Source organism: Tachysurus vachellii, chromosome 19 (assembly GCF_030014155.1).
Source record: "Tachysurus vachellii isolate PV-2020 chromosome 19, HZAU_Pvac_v1, whole genome shotgun sequence".
Lineage (NCBI taxonomy): Eukaryota > Metazoa > Chordata > Actinopteri > Siluriformes > Bagridae > Tachysurus > Tachysurus vachellii.
Genome location: NC_083478.1, coordinates 20,552,967 through 20,576,408, shown reverse-complemented (window position 1 = coordinate 20,576,408; position 23,442 = coordinate 20,552,967). Strand labels below are relative to the sequence as shown.

The window sequence follows — 23,442 nt, the reverse complement described above, 5'->3', positions numbered from 1 at the left end:
TGTCCTCTGAAGCTACAGTCAGCGCTTAGGAAGAAGGAAGAAAGTTTAAAGGTGCGGTCGGTGATATTTCAAGTTCCAAACGTTCTTTAGGCAATGCAGGAGTACACTGTTTAAAAAGAAAAAGCTTCATTGTCATTGCTTTGCATTTCTTCCTAACCTAAGAAATAAGACTTAATAATCCTGAGGTCATTTTGAGCAAAAAGAATAAAATCAGCTGCTAAATGCGACGATTTCTTAGTTACTCGCAAGTAACCGCAATGTAACGATCGCTTGTTGTGGCTATAAGACGACGTCGTTTCCTCAACAGCCTCTCATTGTTTCTCTCTTGTCCTCGATAGGACAAAACTAACGTAGCTTTTCATGTTACAGAGAAACTGCGAAGTGTGAACTCGTCTGTCTGTCCAGTCGCACCGAGTGAATGTGAAGCAGTTTGGTCAGCACCAAACGAAGCGTTTATTCGTCGATGGTTATATTACTGTATCCGTGCACGTTGCTCAGTTTATCGGAGGAGAAGTTTATCACTAGTTTCCGTTTTCCTGGAGCTGTAGGTGTGAACTCGAATTCAGCAGTAGCGAGGTCCTCAGGGTCGACTGTCCCAACTCTGAGCAGGAAAACACAGATAAATTGGTAACATTACAAGGAAATTTCGCAGTAGTTTGCTTGGCCAGAGGTTTGCAAATTTACTGATTTCATTACTGGTGTCATCGGTGTACAATTGAACCGTTTCTATTTCAAACAGTCCTATTAAAGCTATAAAGTACCATGTTCAAAAAACCCCTAATTTGACCCCCTAACTATGGGCAATCTCTGGCACATAATGCGAGAGTTGTTCATGTCGGCGTGTTTCGACCTACTCTTTGGTGATGGCCGTGCCGTCCGTCAGGTTGGCTCCGTGTAAAGAGAAGACGCAGTTTTCCAGCGATTCAGGCAGAGGATTTTGCAGGATCACATTAACCAAAACAGGAAGACCTACTTTAGGATCCCTTAGAACCTTCAAAGGAATCAGATTCACATTATTTCCTTAATGTACATTAATTTAGCACATCAAATCTCAGAAACAACAGAATGTGTTGTCCGTACCAGGATGATAACGGAAGGGTTTTCCAGTACTATGGTCTTTGCTGCTCTTTGTAACTCCTTGGTCTCCAAGTCGATAAGCAGAGCAACCAGTTTGATCATTCGGTCTTGAGTTATAGCTCTTCTATACCCTGAATATTTTAGGCAAAGTGTTGCTTTACTTCCTGAAATGCAGTATGGTAACAGACAGAATTGCGTTACATTATTGAGCTTGTATTAACTATATCGCATTGCAATGTGAAAGGAAACGTTCTGGAAAGACAGCCTTGATAGGTACCTAGGACCTAAATTGGAGGATATAGACAATGAGATCAAGGGATACTACAATCAAACGATCTGGCTTCTAATGAATATGCTGCCAGAGTGATTCTTTTATGAAGGTAATAATCTTAATCTGGCCTTTTGCACTTACTGTACATTCAAATCAGTGTTACTTTAGCAGGTTGATCGATAAGGTGAAATAGTCGGCTCTTACCCTCTGCCGGGGCCAGGTTAACCTCGCTGAGCTCCGTCAGGCCGCACGTCTCCCCGAGTTTGCCGTTGTATGACACAGCCTGGGCGTAAAACATCAGACGGCAGTTCTTTGGGGTGTCCGTGTTGTTTAGGACCCGTGCGTAGACTTCAAAGTCTGAACCCACCATCATAGCAGGGCTCAGTTTTATCTTGACGTGCAGGCCGGGCACTTCCTCGTTTCGAATTAGTCGGTTTATGTGGTTGGCCGTCTCAAACACCCGTCTCTCCTCTTTGGAACCTGAAAAGGATCAATGCTTTTCATTTTCCCAAAGTACAATAGTGGTAGTCTTGGGATTTTAAAATTACTTCCACTTTAAAATATGCACTATAGAATGTCCGCTTTACCTTCAGGGTATTTGTAGTGATGCGTGATGTCCTCTCTCTCGTCTGTGCCCACTGCTTTGGTGCTGATGCACTGGCCCACTTGAGTAGCCGATCCTCCTACTTTTACCACTTGGTCATCACTCAGGCTTATGTATTCCACCACATCTGCATTTACCTCGGCGTAAACAAATGCGGCGTCGTAGTTTGCACTCAGGTCACCTTCCTTCACTGCTCTAACAGGGACTGGACCACAGCAATGCATGCCTGATTGAACAATGAGAAAAGGAACCAGTTTTATTTAGTATATTCTTTGTGTTCGCGGGTCGATTCTGACCTCCAGTTACTGTCAGTGCAGTGTTTCCCATATTCTCCCAGTATCTGCATGGAATAGCTCCAGGTGTCCCAAGTTTCCTCCCACCTCCCAAAAAAACTTTTGATTTGCAGCTCTAACTTGCCCCTAGGGTAGGTGTGAATGTAGGAACATGGTATGTGCATGGTTCTTTATGATGGACTGTCTCATTCAGAATGTATTCCTGCCTCAAGCCAGGTTATTTGTCTACTCCTGAAGATGAACAAATGTTCATTCATTCATTCATTTTCTACCGCTTTATCCGAACTACCTCGGGTCACGGGGAGCCTGTGCCTATCTCAGGTGTCATCGGGCATCAAGGCAGGATACACCCTGGACGGAGTGCCAACCCATCGCAGGGCACACACACACTCTCATTCACTCACGCAATCACACACTACGGACAATTTTCCAGAGATGCCAATCAACCTACCATGCATGTTTTTGGACCGGGGGAGGAAACCAGAGTACCCGGAGGAAACCCCCGAGGCACGGGGAGAACATGCAAACTCCACACACACAAGGCGGAGGCGGGAATCAAACCCCCAACCCTGGAGGTCTGAGGCAAACGTGCTAACCACTAAGCCACCATGCCACCGCTATGAACAAATGTTCATTTATTTTATTTAACTCAGGATCTCTACCATCACTTGTTCCTTGTGGTGTGGGATCACTGGCCTGCCAACCCTCGTACCCGAGCCTAAGGTCAGGACGAGTCATCCAACTCTCTACCCATACATGGTAGTTCCTGCACAGATAATGTCAGCAGTAGTTTAATATGCTAGAGAAAAAATCATGAAAGCATTATTTGTTTCATATTAGAAAACTATTTTGTTATATCACCATATGGAGTCATCACTTATATCCTCGTCGATCTCGTTGTAATAGCGTTCAATGAGCAAGTTGCTGTTTGTGTCATGAGCTGATTCGTAGTTGGTGACCACTCGACAGGGGATACCCAGCGACCTGGACACTGCATACAAGATAATGTTTTGAACAAGAGTGATGGCTAGCTCCAAATCAATGCTTTTAACAGTATAACAACTGGAAAAACTGATTATTTTAATGACCTGAGCATGTCACAGCAGCAAACACCCAGCATTGGCCATATCGCACCCCTGTGCAATTCTGTTGGTTCCACTGGTGTAAAATAACACCACTGTCCTTCCATGTAGTGGGTTTGATTCCGTCCTCATAATCTCCCGACCAGTTCCCCACCAGAACACCATTATCATCATTGCTGTTTATCTGATCCAGGCAGAGAGAAATATGACATTTAATGTGAAGCTAAATTATGAAATATTATTTGGGGTGGTGCTCGGGTTGCTGGTTAATGCTCACCATGGCACTGATGACTCGGGTCAGATAGACAGGGCTTCTCCGGTATGAACAGTCCTTCACTGGGTCCTCCAGGTGCTTTGGGTTTTCATCCAAAACTCTGAGACAGATGTCCAATATACCAGGCTCAAACTGCACATTGACAGTATGTTATGTTTTTGTTATACCGTGTTATCCGCCAGCTCTTGAACTCATGAATCTAGGACTAATGATGAAATGTTCAAGATAATATCAAATCCTATTCTACTTTTTAGACACCATTTTGGGCTTACTGATACAACCGCTAAGCTGTTCCTTCAACTCACATGCCAAATCTAGCTTGTTTACACCTGTATTTTGCTGAGTTGCTAGTTTTTTAGATTTACTACTATGTAGTGTTGTTTGACCTCATTTAAGAGTTTCTTTTAAAGCATGAATTGACCTAGCAATTAATTAAACCTTGCATCCCAATGTTGGTCAAGAAGGTTTATTATCTGGGGACTGAGCAAGTTCTGGGAACCACGTCCTAATTCAGTAGTGCGATGAGACATTCACAAGCTGAAAATATCCATCCGTAAACATCAGACAAACAAGACACCATCAGTTATCAGCTGATAAACTAGCCATCACCAGCCGATACATTTCATATCACGTGATAGCTTCTTAGACTCGTGTTGCACATTCCAAAACCATCTTCATTTCGCTAATCCTCAGTAATTCACAGTGGAGAATTTCTGGCACCTTGTTTATACATATAGTTTGCAAATGAAATGATAATCTAACAAATAATTTAACTATAGGTCGTGCCACCACAAGCCATCAGAGCAGCTTCAGTGTACCCTTGTCTGGAATTCTACTGGATTGTTGAACAGGCCAAGGCACATTAAAGCTGTTCTGGTCAATACAGAGACTGAGTACCTGTCCGAAGGTCCATGGGAGTACAGTGATGTGTTTGGGCTTTCCACGGTAGATCAGTCCGTCCTGAGACAGGACATACTCCTGCCTCTCAGCCTCACTCGCCAAATACACAGAATCTCCTGTTACAGCCCATAAAGAGAAAGTTACCCTGTTGTTCCACCACCTTAATAACCATTTTATATCTGGGGCAGGATAATATTCCATTTTACAAACCAAAATTATATCTTACTCTTGCACCAGGGGTTAAAGAGAAGCACAAACTGGCCCAAGTTGACTTTCTTTACTTCCTTGTTGACCTGCTCAAGGACAAGTTGATACAACCCTATAGGGGCATCAGGATGAGAGCCAATAGAGAGTGATACGCTGCTCTCAGATGCTACAGTTGCTGTCGCACTCCAGCGGACTTTGGATATAAATTTACCGAGTCCGAATTTGACAGCAGTGTCTGAAATTTCAGAGGGGTTTGGCCCTGAAAAATACGGCTGGTTAAATGCAATATAAGTATCGCACAATGTCATGAATCCATTTCATAATGCTAACCAGCCAGCGAGATGACCTGCAGAGTGAGTGACGTACAGTACCTGTAGTGGTGATGAGGTTGATGTTGCTTCCATGTTGAAAGTGTGAGCCAGCTCGCAAGTACAGGGTGATGTTAAAGGGTTGACCTCTCCTCACTATCAGTCTGTCTACTCCATTCAGCTCTGTGTGGTGTTCGTTATTGTTCACCGTGCACTGCAAATCAACACGCTCTATCTCCAGCACCGTGAGCGCTACAGAAGATTGAGAAAGGCTAGCACACACTCACGTACTTGCACACACTCACATTTCCAAGTTTCCATACTTGCAAACTGAACTGAAACTGTTTAATTACAAATGAGCCAAAACGTTTGCATAATTCACACGTGAGTAGAGTACGCTTTCATTAGCATACAAGGATGCTTTACATTTGCATTCAAATAGTACGAACGATGTCTGAGCCGATATATTTGCATACTTGCAGACCAGCTTACTATTATATGAGCTGGCACATGGAATGCTTTGTACACATTACCGAATCAAAGAATGTCTAAGCATACGTGAATACTAGCATCCTTTGTTTATTTGCATAATATCTGCATATCCACCACGCTAGAATCGTTTCTTGCTTATTTGCATATCCACCATACTAACGTTCTTGCCTATTTGAATACTATTAGCATATCCAAATACACACATCCTTCCTTATTTGGATACTAATTGCATATCTGTCACACTTGATTACTATCTTCCTTGCTTAAATGCATGCTCTTTGCATATCTGCCAAACCAATTTGAATACTATTTGCATATTGGTTTATCTTGCATAAATTATATGCAAAAATTTTTTTTTAATTTTGGTTTTTTTTTAAATATATATATAATGGCACTCTAGTGCTTCTTCACTCCACCACAGACGTTTTCATCCTTTCCCTCAAAGGGAAAACGCACCTGACAGCAGACTGCAGATTGAGGTGAGCTGATTAAACAACTGGAGTCAGCTGTGGCTCCTGCTGAGGTGGAATTACTCAGGTGCTGTTACACAGACTCTTTGTGGATAAGATTGATTTCTCTGTTCTTTCATACTTTAGAGTAAGTTAAAAAAAAATATACAAATTTTATATATATTTTTAAAAAATTCTTATTGTTCTGTAGTCAAACAACTAAATTGCTAAATAAATTGTTTAACCCTTGTATGATGTTCGGGTCTGTTTGACCCATATTCATAAACATCAATAGTTTTGAAAAAGTTTGCTTCCTTGTAAATTTGTTGATTTTTTCCCATTCATAACTTGATTAAATTTGATTTTCTTTTTTTTTATTAGATTTTATTAAAAAACAACAAAAAACGAGTAGCACTTTAATTAAAAATGTGATGTAATAAAGGTAAAGGGCAAATATTAACCATATATGCTGTTTATATTGCTTGTAATTGGGATGAAGTAAACATCTGTAGAGTATTTTAACGTAAAATTTTTGATTGTGTTGAATTAAAAACCCAAAAATGCAGCGGGTCAAACAGACCCACAAACACTGGCTGAGTAACAAAAATACGAACATCATACAAGGGTTAATCAATTAATTGCTAAATCGAATTTTGTTTCTTGATATTTACACAATAATTATAAAGTTATGTTAATTTCCATTTATTTTCATCAATCTCAGGCAGTATTACTGATACAAGAAAAAATGAACTATAAAAAAATATATATATTTCCATGATGTTGATGTATTTAAATGAAACTGGAGGTGCTCCTTCGTGGTGGACTGATTTCACCTGAAGATCCACATTCACTTTTTTCTGTGAGATTTTCCTAATGTCCTTTCTGCTGGTTTTTTAAAGCACTACACAGTTATAAAACCAGCTCCATGAAAATGGGCAAACATTTTCACCTTACCTTGATCCATACTGTCAGTTTGTAACGCTCAGCTTCCGAGACTGTGTGTGTGTATATGTGTGTGTGTTTTTGTGAGCGAACTACTGCTGAGGTCACAAGAGGGTTATTTATGGCTTAGCTACTTTTACTGCAGCACGTCACCTTTAAATATCTTTATTTATGGTAAGTCTTGCCAAGCAGACGACTAACAGGAATATATCAGATGCACTTTAGATGAAGAAGAAGCTTTCATTTGCTATATTTAAATTACAGTATTGTGAAATTAAAAAGTATTGTGAAATTAAGAAGCTGGAGTCAGAGCACAGGGTCAGATATGACACAGTACAAACAGGAGTAAATTAAGGGCCTTGTTCTAGGGCCCAGCAGTCATCATGGGGATCGAATCCCAGAGCTTCTGATCAGTAACCAACAGCTTTAACCATTTAGTGTTTAAGAATAAAGAACATAGAAATGTTCGTGTTAAATATATAAACGTTTGCAGATAAACGTTACAACATAAATTATTAGTTAATTAATAGTTAAATATATAAACGTTAAAGGTGGGGTCTCCGTTGTTTGAGGAATGCTTCAGAAAACTGCGTTGGGACGCCAAACAAAACAAAAACAAAACTAACATGTAGCCAATGAGCAGTAAGGGGCGTGTCTTGTCAATATGGGCGGAGAGAGTGTTCAGTGCGCATGTGTGACATTAGCAGAAAGTGGTTTTAACATCGACATGGAGGATAAAAACAAAGAAAGAAAGCGAAGAAAGGCTTACGATAAGGCAAGAAGTAGGACCCATTTCTTTCCATTAGTTGCCTGGGTTGGGTATGTATGTGTGGGCGGAGCTATCAATACAGGGGTGGGACCCATTTGGGTTAGGGGCGTGTTTGTTTTGGTGATTTCAAATGTTCTAGCAGAGTCCATTCAGAAGTCCAGTGTAACTCAGTGTCTTCCATTTAAATCACCTCATTGATGAAGCCCTCAAACAAAGAGTACACAACCGATTTCCAATCATTATGAATAAAGTCACCAGTGTCCCAGCCAGTCATTTACTCAGTAACACTTTATTTTTAACAACTTTTTAAATTTCAAATCTTTTACACAAACATTTGGCTTTCTGTGAGTAAATAAACGTGACGGTGTTCAACAAATGGATTCAGTTACGCACGTGCAGAAAAATGCTATACAAGAGCAATGTACAGTGTTTTATTATTCTTTTTTTAATTCAAATAGAAAAAAAAAAATGTTTAAAAAAAAATCTGTAAAATAACTGTTAATCTGACATATAAAGGCTTTAGAAAATCACTCCATGCAAAAATAGAACTTTTTTTTTTTTTTTAAATAAAATTCAATAACATGTTTCTTAATCATCTCTTCGTTCAGCGAACAATATTTCCAGCAGTAAAATGAAATTATTATATGGACTGAGCTTTTACTCATTGCTGTTTTTTTGTTGTGTGAAATTGCTTCAGACTCGTTTCCTGTGTAGCCTTCAGTCATCTTGCACGATTCTGTGGAATGATCAGTTAGCTGAGGCTTGCAGCACGACGGCTTTTTCTGAGCGATGTTTACACTGAGCTATGGTGATGTATGACTTATAGGTTTGACATGCGTGCTTTATATGAACCTTTTATGAATTCCCCACGGCAACAGGATATGACATTAGCTGACAGCAACAGACTTCATATAGACTATATATATTTATATATAATTCTTTATGGGTGCCAAAACTTTTGCAAAAACGTGAAAAGAAAATATGATTACACAAAAGGAAAGGCGACTCATCTCTACTGTTTGAGGTTTTCTAATTATTGTGTGTGATATGAATATTTTTGGTAAAGGATGCCAATATTTCTGAAAATCAAATCCATTTGGACTTTAGCTAATTAGTTTTAATAGTTCATCCAAGGTTGTGTCTCAGAGTTATAGTTTTTATAGTTATATATACATTAAAGTTCTATTCTCGCTGTGACTTCGGTGCAAAATAAAGGAATAAGCATCAGCAGAATGTTTACTTAGAAATATTAATGGTATATTCAGAACAAATGCCAGCGCCGTTAAGCAGTGAACAAATCCGTTGTCTAACCTTCTGTGAAATAAGACGTGTGTATTTTATGGGCTGTGCTACTGATGCCCTGTTTCCTGGATAGAGCAGGTGACGTTTTCTGCATCTGGGGACCAGCAGGCGTTGTGAAACTCCTTCCTGTAGCACTGCAGGAACCCGGGGAACCATACACTCGTGATCCGTATGGATCTGTATGGAAACCGCTAGGAGACAAAGAGCCTCGGCCAGAGGAGGAAGATGATTGGCTGCCCGAGGTCGAGCTTATCGATTCTGGCCGTGGCAGCGGTGTGTCACTTTGGTGTTTGGGTGCTGTGAGATTTGGAGATTTTAATCCTTCGGTCTCTGTTACACAAAAAACAGCATAAAAGTGATCAGACACTGAATTGCAGAGGAACTTTTAACTTGCAGTAAAACATTCATAAGTATTTAACTATAATTGATTGGCAAAAAAAATGTTTACAGTATTACCAAGTACAAGAAAGTACCCAAACACGATTAGCTGAGACTATATATCGTCGCTGTCAGGCGGAATCCTCGTATCTCCAAAACCGTTATTTTTCAGGAAATTAAAAAAACACTGTACCTTATCTGCAGTACACAGGGTTTAGTCCGCGTTGCAGTGGATTGTCTTGCGCTAAATTCCTGTCCTCAGACAAGCACCAGAACTAGCGGGGGTCAAGATTTTTTTTCTTTGAGCCCAGTGTTTTGAACACATTTACCTCAGAAGACGTGTTGATTCGTTGCGACTCTTCTTGAGCAGAAATATGCCGTGAAGCTCTCCCGCGGAGTGAGGAAGAGGTGGACAGTTGAAGTGTCCAATGGAGTTATGAGATTTGCGCTCAAGCTATTTTCAAGACTTTAGATTGATTAATAACTTGTAAAAATAACAGACCCACGTGGGGACTGACCAATAGCATCGATATGTGAAAAAATATGAAACTGACCAAATTTGGACATACGAGGTTTCCGCCCGACAGCGACGACATGATATAATGTTATACCATTTATCTATAAAATCTGCAGATTTGTGGTGCACAAAATTGAGCAGATGTTCAAGATGCCAACCTTCATAATTTTTTTTAAAGCTAGTATTACAGATTCATACAAAAACCCTATCTTTATTTGATCCTAAACCTGGATTTTGAGAGATACCTCCTTCTCGGCGAAAGCAGGTGATGGTTCTGTCATGGACATCTGGCTGAATTTTCATGAATGGCTTACTACCCATTCCCATGAACACCTGCTCCTGTCTCCGCAACTCTGCAAAGCAAATCCATTTGTAAAAATTAAATGACACTCCACAAAGTTCTAACCAACATTAAAGCACCGTGTGAGTAAGGTGTCTGTTTTATAGGAAATTGTTCTCTTTCTCTTTTGATCTTCCTCACTCTGAATCTCACCTCTGTTCTTCAGGGCCTGTTCCCATAAAATGCGCTCCAGGTCTGCAGTCCAGGCCTCTTTCATGTCCTGTCTCTCTGCCTGAAGTGTATATGTGTCCTGAGCTTTTCTTCTTCTGAACCAGATCTCAAAGCACAAGCCACTCTGCCCACAGTTCTGGGTTAGTCCAATGTCACACGTCTGGAACAAAACCAAATACCCAAACGTGCAGTGGATTCCTTCTAATATTACGTTAATTAAGTACCAGTTGTTCTTTACATACTAAATGATGTGCAGTAGATTCATAACAGGCTTCATATCGTTTATATTATGGTGATGGGCTGCATTTGTGAAAACCTTTCGATGAGAATGTTAGCAACTTTACCAAATTTACCTTGAAAGACTGTTTGTAGACATACACATCATCTCCACGGTGTGTTTTCTTCGTCTTGGTGAACAGAATAAGATCCTGGAACAGAAATACTCGGCGCAAAGCGCGCTTCTTGCGAAACGATACATAGAGCTCATCTTGGCGAATTAACTGGCCTTGTTCTTGCAAGTTCACCTGAAGAAAAAAAAAAAGTTGTAGCCATCAGGTCCAGAGTTGTGAAACAACTCTGTCATTCCCTCTCAGCCTTCCACTTTTCTTACATCACAGTCCTGGATGGCGTCCATGGTGAGCAGGTCGTTTCCGTGGCGTAGTTGGAATCGGACCACCTCAGCAGCACCCTGGAACTCCTTGCGTTCTGCAACATGCTCTGATCCACATTCCTCCAGCATCTCCTGCAGCAGCAGGCTGTACTTACTGATCCTCTGTACTGGCTTCAGCAGGTAGGAGGATAGATCCATGCTGTCTCCCAACTCCAGCTGCTTACTCTGCATGAATGAAAAGCCAGACCAAACAAATATATGCAAGTTTTCTTTGTAGAGTATTTATTTGGAGGTTGATTTTACTTTTATATGCATTATCTGATTGTTAGATCCAATGATGTCCACGTGATCGTTCATATGGTGGCTCAGCCAAAGTAACTTCACCTGATTACCAGAAGTTGGAGTTATATTGATTAGTACATTCATTCATTCATTCATTTTCTACCGCTTTATCCGAATTACCTCGGGTCACGGGGAGCCTGTGCCTATCTCAGGCGTCATCGGGCATCAAGGCAGGATACACCCTGGACGGAGTGCCAACCCATCACGGGGCACACACACACTCTCATTCACTCACGCAATCACACACTACAGACAATTTTCCAGAGATGCCAATCAACCTACCATGCATGTCTTTGGACCAGGGGAGGAAACCGGAGTACCCGGAGGAAACCCCCGAGGCACGGGGAGAACATGCAAACTCCACACACACAAGGCGGAGGCGGGAATCGAACCCCCAACCCTGGAGGTGTGAGGCGAACGTGCTAACCACTAAGCCACCGTGCCTCTGATTAGTACATCTAGCATCATATTATTTTTGATATGTTAAATGACCTACAAAGAAAAGCTCCTCTCTGAGCTGCAGCCCAATATGATGGTTACGTTTAATCTTCTTTGTTATAGACGTTCCTCACCTTGAAGAACTTATGCTGTTGGATCAGAGCATCTGACTGAGGCTTGTTCTTGCTGTAGAGAGCGTACAACCCAAAATTCTCTCTCTGCACTCAAAAACATTCATCGAAATGACACAAGAACAACAAAGAAATAAGAAAAAAGAAATAATACATTACAGTACAACAAAACATCAGCCCTGGTTTGGAGGAACTCACATGTCTGAGAAAGCAACCGCCCACTTGGAGTGGTTCAGTCTTGCAAGCCTCAAGCTCCTGTAGGAAGTAACCGCAGTGGAAGGCATATAGATTCTCGAGGTTCCCAAAGATCCTTCCACGCTGGCCTCTCAAGTCTGGAGGCACATTTGGCTGGGCCAGCAGGGGGAGATAATGAGTCAGGATGTAAGCCAGAGATCTTACATACTCCATCTCTGTCAGCAACAATTCATCCATGATGCACTGTAGTCTCCTATGAAAGAAACCGGGATTTCAGAAGATGTTTCAGAAGAAATGTGCTTACAGGTGGTAGATCTGTAATTGTGTATGTGACTTAAACTGAGAAAGAGCAAAAGAAGTAGAAAAAAGGAAAGGACAAAATGACAGGTGGATGAGTGATAGTGATAACTCATTCATTCATTCATTCATTCATTCATTTTCTACCGCTTATCCGAACTACCTCGGGTCACGGGGAGCCTGTGCCTATCTCAGGCGTCATCGGGCATCAAGGCAGGATACACCCTGGACGGAGTGCCAACCCATCGCAGGGCACACACACACTCTCATTCACTCACGCACTCACACACTACGGACAATTTTCCAGAGATGCCAATGAACCTACGATGCATGTCTTTGGACTGGGAGAGGAAACCGGAGTACCCGGAGGAAACCCCTGAGGCACGGGGAGAACATGCAAACTCCACACACACAAGGCGGAGGCGGGAATCGAACCCCCAACCCTGGAGGTGTGAGGCGAACGTGCTAACCACTAAGCCACCGTGCCCCCCTTAGTGATATAACTTTGCTTTGTAATTGTGTTGGTTATTTTTACACAAAATAGACCTCAAACATGGAATCAAATATTACTTTAAAGTAGCAGAGCTATTTATTTACTAAAATATGTTCTATTAATATCTTATATTCTAACAATATTATTGTGATCATACATATTGCTGCTTTCAATGCCAGGACTTGACATGGTGCTTGCTGCTTCATTCTCCCAGCTAGCATTCTCTTCCGAATGGGAAGAGCTACCACAAAGTTGTATTGGGTTCTGGATCACTGAGGTCTGAGTTTCAGAGCAGTTAGGTCTTACGATTTGGGAATTGGAGCAGATGGGTGGTGAGGTCTTAGATTCAGTGAACGTAGATGGTAGGATCTGAATCTTAGAGGAACTGGAAGCTGAAAAAGAGTCCTCCTTAGTGTATTTGGTTGAGTTGTGGTGCCAGTTGAACCACTGGCAACCAACGGTTTCAGAGCCTGCAACTGTTGCTTGCCTGTGGTCATGGGTTGTTTTTCTGGTTGACCTCTGGTCGGTATCTGCAACTGGAGCCATTTTGGGCCCTTTATGTCCTCTACGGGATTGTCTGAAGTTGAAGTTGAAGCAGGTCACCGTGCCGTGGATGCTGTCTCGGTTATGCCGGACTTCTGTGCATTCAGGTTGGTCCTTGTGTGTGTCAGGCTGTGGAAGCATTCGCTCTATATCAGTGCTCTCTTTTCCTACATTACTGTGCCACTGATTCTGTGAAGATACAGGTACCGATGGTTGCTCCAACTCCTGCAGTATGTCCTCCAGTTGCTGACTGACCTCCTGACACCTTAGCCAAGTCATGTTCCACACCTTCCTCCCCCAGGGGTTCTGCAGAGACCAGGCCTGGGTCTTTGCTTCTTGGAAGTGTTCAGGGGAAAACTGGCTGAGCTTTTCATGGCATTCCTGAAGATTAGCCAATTTCTCTTGATGATTCATGTACTGCAGTCTCTCTTGTTCCAACTGCTGAGAGCAGTCTATGGCCACCTCAGTTGCCTGTCAAAGTTAAAAGGGAACACACCGATTAGATTAAGACAACAACCCCAGTGAGCACCAACTAACCAGAGAAATCCATGGATGTCCAGTAAATTGGCTCATAAAATGACATTATGATACTTGAAACTCAGATTTCCTTTCTGTCTTGGCTCACCTTGATTGGACCCCAAATATAATTTGACCACAGTCTCAGTTTCATCCTGCAAAAATCTAAATGTCCCACCAACATTCGAAAAAAAAATCTATGCTAACTGCGAAGCTATGCATAAACACAGTTTCTTGACAAGCTGGAATCCAAAGGAATGACAGGGGTCTGCTACAAAAAAAGATAGAATTACCCTCTCACAGAAGTGGCAGACATTTTGCATAGTCTTCAGCTCATCACAGTACTGCTCTGCTTGAGAGAGAAATTCAGACAAGTTGGATTTGAATGTAGATATCATTATGTGGAACACTTCTGTCTCAGGATAGTTTGGTCCCTGAATGCTTTCTGCTTCATTCAGTAACATTATCGCCTGAAGTTTATGCTCCTGTGAAACACATTTAAAGGTGAAATTCGTTAAAGGTGAACCATAATAAGAAGATAAATATTTTTTAAAGATTTCATGCATTTTTAAAACATTATTTTGTTTGATGTAATTGTGTTTGATTGAGAGACAGGAATGAATGACTACATTAGCTTCAGTGAGGACAGCGGTTAAGCATTGGAGAATCTCCTCAAAGCTCCTGCTTGGTTCCTCTGCAGATTCAGCCTGGAGTATTCGTCTCTCACCCTCCACATCAAACCACTCCTTTATCTACAGAAAGCCAACACAGGTTCTAAACTTGTAATGACTTCTGTATTGCAGGTCTAGGTTTATATTTCCAAGTCAATGTATTCTTTAAAATTGGATTTAAGGATTATTTTAACATTTAAACTTAAGGGTCTAGTGAATCCCTGGAATGTTAGTCAGCTAGATTTCTAATTGTGATTGGATTACCTCCATAAACCTTGATTCCATCTTTCTGAGATGTAGCAAGAATCCAAGGTGTTGAAATGATACATTGGACCTTCTCACCAGCACATGGACATGTTCCTCTATCTTGTCGTAAAGGGCATCCGCAGTATCCATAACCTTACTGGAAAACGCATACCAGAGATTTTTATTTACTATTCAGTATAACTTAATAAATGTACTAGGAATACTAGGACTACCATGTCTATGAGACCATGCTGTTATGTGAAACATATGTCAGAATCACGTCGACATGCTGGTTTACTAGGATATCCCTGTTGCTTAGATAAGGTTTCATAGATTAGCACTTTAGCATTACCAGTTTGTCTCATAGTGTGTTCCTCTTACGTCGCTCTCCCATCTCAACCTAGCCAAAAAGGCTCCACCTTCCCTTTGTAAGGTAACTAATTGGGTGTCTTCAAATACATCCTTCATTAGAACACTTTGGTCATTAATACACTGCTGTACATCCTTTAAAGAGAGAAATTAACATTAAATCAAGACACAGAAAAATGTTTCCTTCAACAGGAACGCTAAGATAGCAGAAGGTTCTGGCGGAACATGTATCTGTTTTTGTAGCATATACAAAAGCTAACTTATTTTATCAGTGGTAAAATGCCCCTTTTTCCACCAAAAAGAACCGGGTGCTGGTTCAGAGCTAGCACTGGTGATGGTTCAAAGTTGGTTCCACAGGCGAACTTTCTAAGAACCGGTTTGCCTTTCCACCGGCTCGAGAACATCACAGAGCCGAGTCTGGCATCACTGTATACGTGTCACTTGTCCCAGCAACGTTAGCGCAGCAGCGACAAACACATCAACAATGGCGGATGTTGCTTTACTGTTAATGCTCATGGCTTTGTGAACCTACATTAACACCCAAACGTGGCGAATCCAGCGTATACGTGCAGCTCCATGTAATTTGTATAAACAGAGGTTGTAATCGAGAAAGTACATAACGTTATTTTTTCATTAACACAGAAAAAAGTTAGCCTTAGCATGTAGCTACTTACTATCATGTGTGCTGATAATGTATCATATCGCGGTAAAGTAAATGTGTATTAAACATTAGTATACTTAAGGTACATTATCAAATGCGCTAACAGTAGCCCCGCCCACAGCCCCTAACGCAAGCGGTTCTTAAGTCTAGACCAGCAACGTTTTGGTGCTACTTAAGAACCACTTTTCCTGGTTCAGAGCCGGTGCTTTGGCTGTCGGAAAAGAAAGAACTGGTTCTAAATTAGGCTCCGAACCAGCACTCAAACTGCCTCGGTGGAAAAGGGGCATAAAAGGTATAGAACCCATACATAAGTGGCTATAGACTGGTAACAGTAACAGTAGACCATATAAACATTGACACTGATGCAGGTTTGTACTGTACCTGAGCTGTGTCTATTTTATGGACCCCTTCTAACTTCCTCATGGCTTCTAGAAGCAAATTAGATGCTTCCTTCATGGCAAACACAAATGGATACAGTTCCTGTAAATCAGACATAATATATATCTAGTTATGAGAAATTTATATCTTGTGATTGATAAGGCTTGTGAAAAAACTAACCTGATGAAGGTGCAACCAGTTTCGGTGACTGTAAAGAAAAGTGCCTTCCAGGGCTGGGCTCAGCTGGCTGTAATCTATATATCTGTGAAGAGCTTTCAGGGATGTCACGACCTCCTGCATTAAAAATGAGACAGATTTATAAGTTACCATGTTCCTTTATTATCTCTGTGTAATGCTTGATAATTCTTTTATATATATATATGAGGATCATTTTATATGGTTTAATATTATGGTGACAATGCAAAAGCCCCAAACCATGTCTCCGTGGTATTTCCTGGAGCTATAACTTTTCTCCTTACTGATCAGCAGTAGCACACAGTGGATTGCTTCTGGATTCTGCTCCTAAATAATTCAAAGAAAAATACCAAAGGCAAAATTTCTACAGAGAAGCAAACGAGATTATTCTCTGCCACCTAAGCCTTGTCATTTAATACTGGAATAAAAAATGGGAATATCTAAAAGCCCTCAAGGATGGTGTTTGGGACAAAATGATCCCTATTTACAACACCGTCTAAAAATTAGGAAACAACAGAAACGATAATAATAAGCAGAGGTGGGTAGAGTATTTAAAATCTGTACTCAAGTAAAAGTAACGAAGTAAATGTAATTCGTTACTACCCACCTCTGATAATAAGAAAACAACAAATATGAACGTAAGACAATAACACATATATAATTATTTTATCTCCGTTTTTAAATTTAAAGTTATAACACCTGGTTCTTGTTCTTCTATTCAGATGCTTTGATAAGGGAAGGCTTCATTGTAAATTATTAAACTTGTCAATGGAGGCAATTTTAATCAACAAAGTATATGTCTGATTCGTGCATAATACAGTAAAGCCCCTTTTCCACCAAAAAGAACCGGGTGCTGGTTCAGAGCTAGTGCTGGTTCAAAGTTGGTTCCACTGGTGAACCTTCTAAGAACCGGTTTGCCTTTCCACTGGTTAGAGAGCCATCACAGAGCCGAGTCTGACGTCATTGTATACGTGTCACGTGTCCCAGCAACTGTAGCACAGCAGCGGCAAACACAAACACAACAATGACGGATGTTGCTTTACTGTTAATGCTCATGGGTTTGTGAACCTACATTAACACCCAAACGCGGCGAATCCAACGTGTACGTGCAGCTCCATGTAATCTGTATAAACTGAGGTTGTTATCGAGAAAGTACATAACGTTATTTTATCATTAACACAGAAAAAAGTTAGCCTTAGCATGTAGCTACTTACTATCATGTGTGTTGATAATGTATCATATCGCGGTAAAGTAAATGTGTATTAAACATTAGTATACTTAAGGTACATTATCAAATGTGCTAACAGTAGCCCCGCCCACAGCCCCGCCCACAGCCCCTAACGCAAGCAATTCTTAAGTCTAGACCACCAACGTTTTGGTGCTACTTAAGAACCACTTTTCCTGGTTCAGAGCCGGTGCTTTGCCTGTCGGAAAAGAAAGAACTGGTTCTAAATTAGTCTCCGAACCAGCACTCAAACTGCCTCGGTGGAAAAGGGGCATAAGAGTACAGCAGTGTGAACCAAGCGAAAGATTTTAGCTGACCTTTTTTAGTCAGTTTTAGATTGTTGTATTATGATAGTTGCTGGCACATTGTTCCAGACTGATCGCTTGTAGTGCAATCTTGCTAAAGGAGCTGTTTAATGCTAACACACCAAGGATTATCTTTTAATCTGGACTACAAGAGTACCCACCTGCACCATCTGCAGAGCTTCAAAGAATTCTGTGTGTGGCGGTATCTTGCGGCTATCGTACACAACGGTCATTCCAAACTCTCTCTCCTCCATCCTGTGTTTAAACGTATATTGTGTAGATTTGCTTTATAAAGGGTTAACTTTGCAGTATTAAAATTACAATGAAGTATCATATTGAGCCCATTGTGATAAGTACCACAGTAAAACCAGTATCAAGGTTGCCATGAAGTACCTGAGGTTACCATGAAGTACCTTAGTTATACCACTGGACAATCAACATTATTATAGAGTACCAAACTACAGCTACAGTATCATTGTCCTGGTTGTCATGAAGTACAATAGTAAAAACTTTATAATGTCATATTATTATGAAGTAATAATAAAACCATGTAGCATTAATTAATATATTAATAAATAAAACCATGTAGCATAATAATATAGCATAATAATAAAACCATTGTTTAACCCTGCAGTCTTGTTGACAGCATGATGTCCCTTTGGAATATCAGGGTTGTATCATAGTTGGCATGATGTTTCATACCATTCATTCATTTTCTACCGCATCAAGGCAGGATACACCCTGGATGGAGTGCCAACCCATCGCAGGGCACACACACACTCTCATTCACTCACACAATCACACACTACGGACAATTTTCCAGAGATGCCAATCAACCTACCATGCATGTCTTTGGACCGTGGGAGGAAACCAGAGTACCCGGAGGAAACCCCCGAGGCACGGGGAGAACATGCAAACTCCACACACACAAGGCGGAGGCGGGAATTGAACCCCCAACCCTGGAGGTGTGAGGCAAACGTGCTAACCACTAAGCCACCGTGCCCCCTAGTTTCTTACCAATAACCATGATTATGTCATAGTTGAAACATAGTCCCATATAGTAGCATAGTTACTATGATATACCATACAAATGCATGGTAGTAACCTAGTTACCATGAAGTACTCTTGTAAAATGATGGTCTGCCATGAAGTACTATATTAAAACCACTGTAAGATTTTATACCTAGTGGTCGTATGGAAATACAGCAGAAGTTTACAAAGCGCCATGCTGGACATCAGAGGAGACCCCCAGTGCTGGTGATCACCATAAACCTCCACTACTACTCTGTTTGTGTGATCTCTGCCACCTGAGGAGGAGACACTGAATTGTAGACATTGTATTGCAAAGTTATGGACATTGGATTAGGGTGTTAAAGACTGGGATGAACTAAGAATTTTCAAACATTATAAATTGAAGCTTTCGTTAAAACTTGCTTTTAATGATTTTTTATTTTTAAACTTGCCTGTCAGGCAAGATAGTCCTGCTTGCAGGAGGTAGGTCTCTGGATCAGACGGAGCTGGGAACGGTGATGTCTTTCCAGTCTTTTTAATATCAGTATGGTGTAATGAGGATACAGTTTTATTTGTGTGAGGTCCCTTAGAAAGAAGGGGAAGATTTTTCTGGTTCTGAGCTTCTTCTAGAGGAAATATGTAAAAAAAAAAAACAAACAAAAAAAAAAAAAACGTATCAACAGAAAAGAATTGTGTAAATGTATCCACTTTTTCATTCATTGATCAATATTTAAATGAATCTTTAAAATATATATTAAATAAAACAGGAGGGACTTTTAAAGAACCTTGAATAGGTCTTACCTTGCATCGGTTGCTTCCGTCTGTTTAACTTTGGTGAAACAAGTCCAAATGTAGTGGCCTTTTTCCCATGAGCTACATGTAACCTTGGGGTCATGTCGGTTTTGCTGTCCAATTTTTCCTCACTGGAATATCTTTGGATGACTGTGTGACTTTTCTCAGGTTCTGTTTCAACCACATTTGGGGTGAAAGAGGCAATGGTTCCTTCACTCAGTTCTGTCATGTCTGCAAAAATACCCTGATAATTTTCAGGTTCTTTTCTATGATTTTCATTTGAGTTGTTATTTGTAGTTGGAATCTGTGGGAATTGTTTCCAAACTGGTTTGAGGAGATGATCTGTCCTCACTGGTGTCTCAGAGATAATTGGTTCTTTTAGCCTGTTTTCATTTCTAACAGAACATTGTTCTTCCCTGCAATACTCCTTGTACCGACATTTTTGATTCTTGGTCCCCTGTCCATGCTTCCTCCTCAAGCAAGGAGTGCAAGGCTGCTCTGCAAACCTTACCGTCCGTCCGCAGGTGGGACGATCATGGGCTGCATGACCCTGGCCTACAGGAGGTGTGACCTTTTGCACCCTTTGCAAACATGTTCTAAGTTGAACATTTGTCTGAGAGTCTCCAAAGTCTTTGATATGCTCCACATCATTTACATCCTCATCCACAAAACACACTTTACTGCGACTGTCCCAAGTATTAGGAGACACCCAGCCAAGCGGCCTCATTCCAGGCATGGCTTGATTCATCTCACTCTGTCTGGAGCTGTCTACCAAGCACAAAGACACTGCAATTCCATCCTTAGCAGGACAAATTCTGGTTTCGACCGAATAACCCTGCCAGGAAGATCCATTCAATGGCTGCTGTTGATTGGAAATACCAGATGAATCCATGTACTGTGGCTGTTTCTCAAACTCTGGGTAGGCCACCTGATCCCAAGGCACCTTCACTATGCATTGCTCAGTAGCCAGCACACAGTGACGCAGCGGCCTTCCATGCCTGCCTACGTTGAGCTCTTTTAGCCAGTCCTGGGTGAAAATACAGGTAAATGAGTCCTCGGGTATCGGAGTTTCCTCCAAATCATGCTGCTCCTCATCCAATAGGCATCGAACCACGATACGGGCTGCCTGCTTCTTAAACGGCACCACCTGTATGTAGAAGTCTTCAAATGACAGCAGCAGGGGGTTGATGGGAGCGAGATGGATTAAAATATGGTCATACAGGCAAAGCGGCCAGCCCGAACAATGGAACGGTAAGTCTGAATATGGCACCTGGATAAAAGATAACGCATTCATGTAGCAGTTTAATAACTCTTTGCCATATAAAAATACTTTTTTATTTTTAACTCTATGAAAACAAATAAGTGAGACTAATCAGGACTAGTGTACCCTGATATTTAGCGTTCACATGAGTGTAGCAATAATAGAACTTTGGAAGCATCTAGGAAACATGAATTATTTTCCTCACCCATGAAAAACCTTACAAATTTCTGTTATTCTCTTCAGCCGGATTTCCATTTTTCACAACTTTGGAATTCTTGTAGGTAGGAACTACTATTTATAGCACAATTTCATAGCAGAACTAGCATGTACATTTCCTGAAGAAAATGTGAATGGTGCTTGTTCCCCTCATTGTGCTGATTGTTTTGATATGTCACATGTCCATGTTGTTCTAATATTTTCTTTTCACGTGACATCACATGATGTCACGTGACATCATCAGAATACACGTGAGGCAGTTCCCCTCATCGTGCTGATTGTTTTGATATGTCACATGTCCATGTTGTTCTAATATTTTTTTTTCACGTGACATCACAGGACATCTAGGACAAAAGCTGCAGGACAAGTTACGCATCGAGTTAAGTTTTGTCCGGCACAATAACAAGAATGTTGCTTTGCAAGCACCATTAATAAGTATGTAATATGGATGGAAGCAAAACAGTAAAAGGTGTCAGTTAATTACTGGTGTCAATCAACTCAAGCTTTTAAATGATATTTTAATTGAGTTCTTTTATCTACACCACCAAGTAGTACAGAAGAGTACAAAAAGATTTCATCCATTTTTGACTTTAGTTCGACTTTAATGATATTTAGTAAGATCATCATATCTTAACCCACTACCTCAAATTAATCTACTCTAGTAAATAGTAAGAACTCTACTTGGAAACAAGGTCTGTCTTCATCTTTAGGGTTACATCATCCTGAGAAGACAGTTCCATTCTACAGTGACTGTGATATTATTCACCGGATAGAACGGATAGATAGAAAAACACAGATAATTACGATGTGCGCTTGTGAAAAAGATCTTTACACTAATAGTGTGAGGGAATGTTCTTGATGCCAGAGGTATGCTTCTGATCTCTGCTCCCGAGGTCTAACAGAGGACTACATGAATAGTTCATGCATGTGCAAAGACAGATCATGTTCTGCTTATTTTAAGGAAGGCATGTTCAGAAAGAACGGCCCAAAATGTACACGCATGGAATCAGCAGGTGAAAAGTATAACAAATGTGCTACATTGATCGTGTTTAATTGTAATCGTTTTGAAAATATTTCGATCTTATCTATTATTAATTAAAAAAGTTGCCAAATTGCAGAAAGATAAACTTTATGGTGGAAATAGTAAGCGCTATGGAAATGTTTACATGGCCATTTGTTTTAGTCCTAACTTCATTTAGATTAATATTCCCATTCGTTTTTCCTACTATGTTCTTGCTTGTCTGTGTCGTGACACCATCCAAAATGAACTATTTTAATTAAATCAAAGCTGCAGCTTTTCGTACTCACACAAGCAGCCTGGCGCACTCTGTCCAGGAGCCGTCTGGCTGGGATCAGGAAGTCGGTTAGGCACTGAAGCGAATCGCCAACATAACGACCCTCAATTACGTGTAATAGTTGGCCGAGGATGGTGGGAGCTGTGACCTCAAACGGAGGGTAGAGAGTGGAGAGAGTGTTCAGGATGGAGGAGTCCAGGGAGTCTGGGTTCTGGAGATAAAGACAGTAGTGCTGGTTCATCACTGGGTGATTACATGGGATAGATCATTCACATATTACAAGGTGTCATGTTGTCTTGTCCAGCCATACAGTAATCTAGGTTTTACCTTGTTGTTATTGGTTGTATAACCTACTGTAGGTATTTATTGCCCTTTTGAGTTGGAGCATTTGCTGTTGAGAATACTGGAAGCAATCTGCAAACTATTAGCATGTTCATTTTTAAACCTTAAAGACCACCAAAACATTGGTGGTTATTGAACATTGAGCAGGTTGTTGAACATTGCAGATTTCAAGCCAATGAAGATTTAAATGAAGTGAAGAACACTGAATTATTGGGGGCACGGTGACTTAGTGGTTAACACGTTCGCCTCACACCTCCAGGGTTGGGGGTTCGATTCCCGCCTCCGCCTTGTGTGTGTGGAGTTTGCATGTTCTCCCCGTGCCTCGGGGGTTTCCTCCGGGTACTCCGGTTTCCTCCCCCGGTCCAAAGACATGCATGGTAGGTTGATTGGCATCTCTGGAAAATTGTCCGTAGTGTGTGATTGCGTGAGTGAATGAGAGTGTGTGTGTGTGCCCTGTGATGGGTTGGCACTCCGTCCAGGGTGTATCCTGCCTTGATGCCCGATGACACCTGAGACAGGCTCCTGGTGACCTGA

The 23,442-nt window shown here is 41.1% G+C and overlaps 2 protein-coding genes across 5 annotated transcripts in view; both read right to left on the bottom strand.

The window, feature by feature from the left end:
- Nucleotides 1-84: 84 nt before the first annotated feature.
- tgm2a (transglutaminase 2, C polypeptide A) lies at nt 85-8,393 on the bottom strand. The gene is made up of 13 exons (XM_060894609.1): nt 8,368-8,393; nt 5,080-5,288; nt 4,728-4,967; nt 4,499-4,617; nt 3,605-3,733; nt 3,334-3,511; nt 3,107-3,236; nt 2,908-3,011; nt 1,936-2,178; nt 1,553-1,828; nt 1,081-1,241; nt 855-991; nt 85-601 (listed from the first exon to the last, which is right to left on the bottom strand). The coding sequence occupies exons 1-13, from the start codon at nt 8,391-8,393 to the stop codon at nt 454-456; spliced, it is 2,100 nt and encodes a 699-aa protein (XP_060750592.1). The 3' UTR covers nt 85-453.
- Nucleotides 7,939-23,442, bottom strand: part of si:dkey-65j6.2 (puratrophin-1) — a 21,094-nt gene continuing 5,590 nt past the window's right edge. The window contains exons 2-21 of one of the 4 annotated variants that reach the window (XM_060893941.1): nt 22,580-22,777; nt 19,804-21,064; nt 19,455-19,628; nt 19,175-19,298; nt 18,153-18,246; nt 16,702-16,788; nt 16,447-16,560; nt 16,270-16,368; nt 15,211-15,362; nt 14,877-15,015; nt 14,571-14,693; nt 14,235-14,426; nt 13,040-13,896; nt 12,096-12,345; nt 11,901-11,984; nt 10,987-11,211; nt 10,730-10,900; nt 10,359-10,536; nt 10,111-10,218; nt 7,939-9,300 (exon numbers count right to left, since the gene is read on the bottom strand). In XM_060893941.1, the coding sequence (XP_060749924.1) occupies nt 8,975-9,300; nt 10,111-10,218; nt 10,359-10,536; nt 10,730-10,900; nt 10,987-11,211; nt 11,901-11,984; nt 12,096-12,345; nt 13,040-13,896; nt 14,235-14,426; nt 14,571-14,693; nt 14,877-15,015; nt 15,211-15,362; nt 16,270-16,368; nt 16,447-16,560; nt 16,702-16,788; nt 18,153-18,246; nt 19,175-19,298; nt 19,455-19,628; nt 19,804-21,064; nt 22,580-22,777 (4,956 nt within the window). In that variant the 3' untranslated portion in view covers nt 7,939-8,974. The remainder of the gene's footprint in view (nt 9,301-10,110; nt 10,219-10,358; nt 10,537-10,729; nt 10,901-10,986; nt 11,212-11,900; nt 11,985-12,095; nt 12,346-13,039; nt 13,897-14,234; nt 14,427-14,570; nt 14,694-14,876; nt 15,016-15,210; nt 15,363-16,269; nt 16,369-16,446; nt 16,561-16,701; nt 16,789-18,152; nt 18,247-19,174; nt 19,299-19,454; nt 19,629-19,803; nt 21,065-22,579; nt 22,778-23,442) is intronic. The other 3 variants (XM_060893944.1, XM_060893942.1, XM_060893943.1) reach the window with 3 other exon arrangements.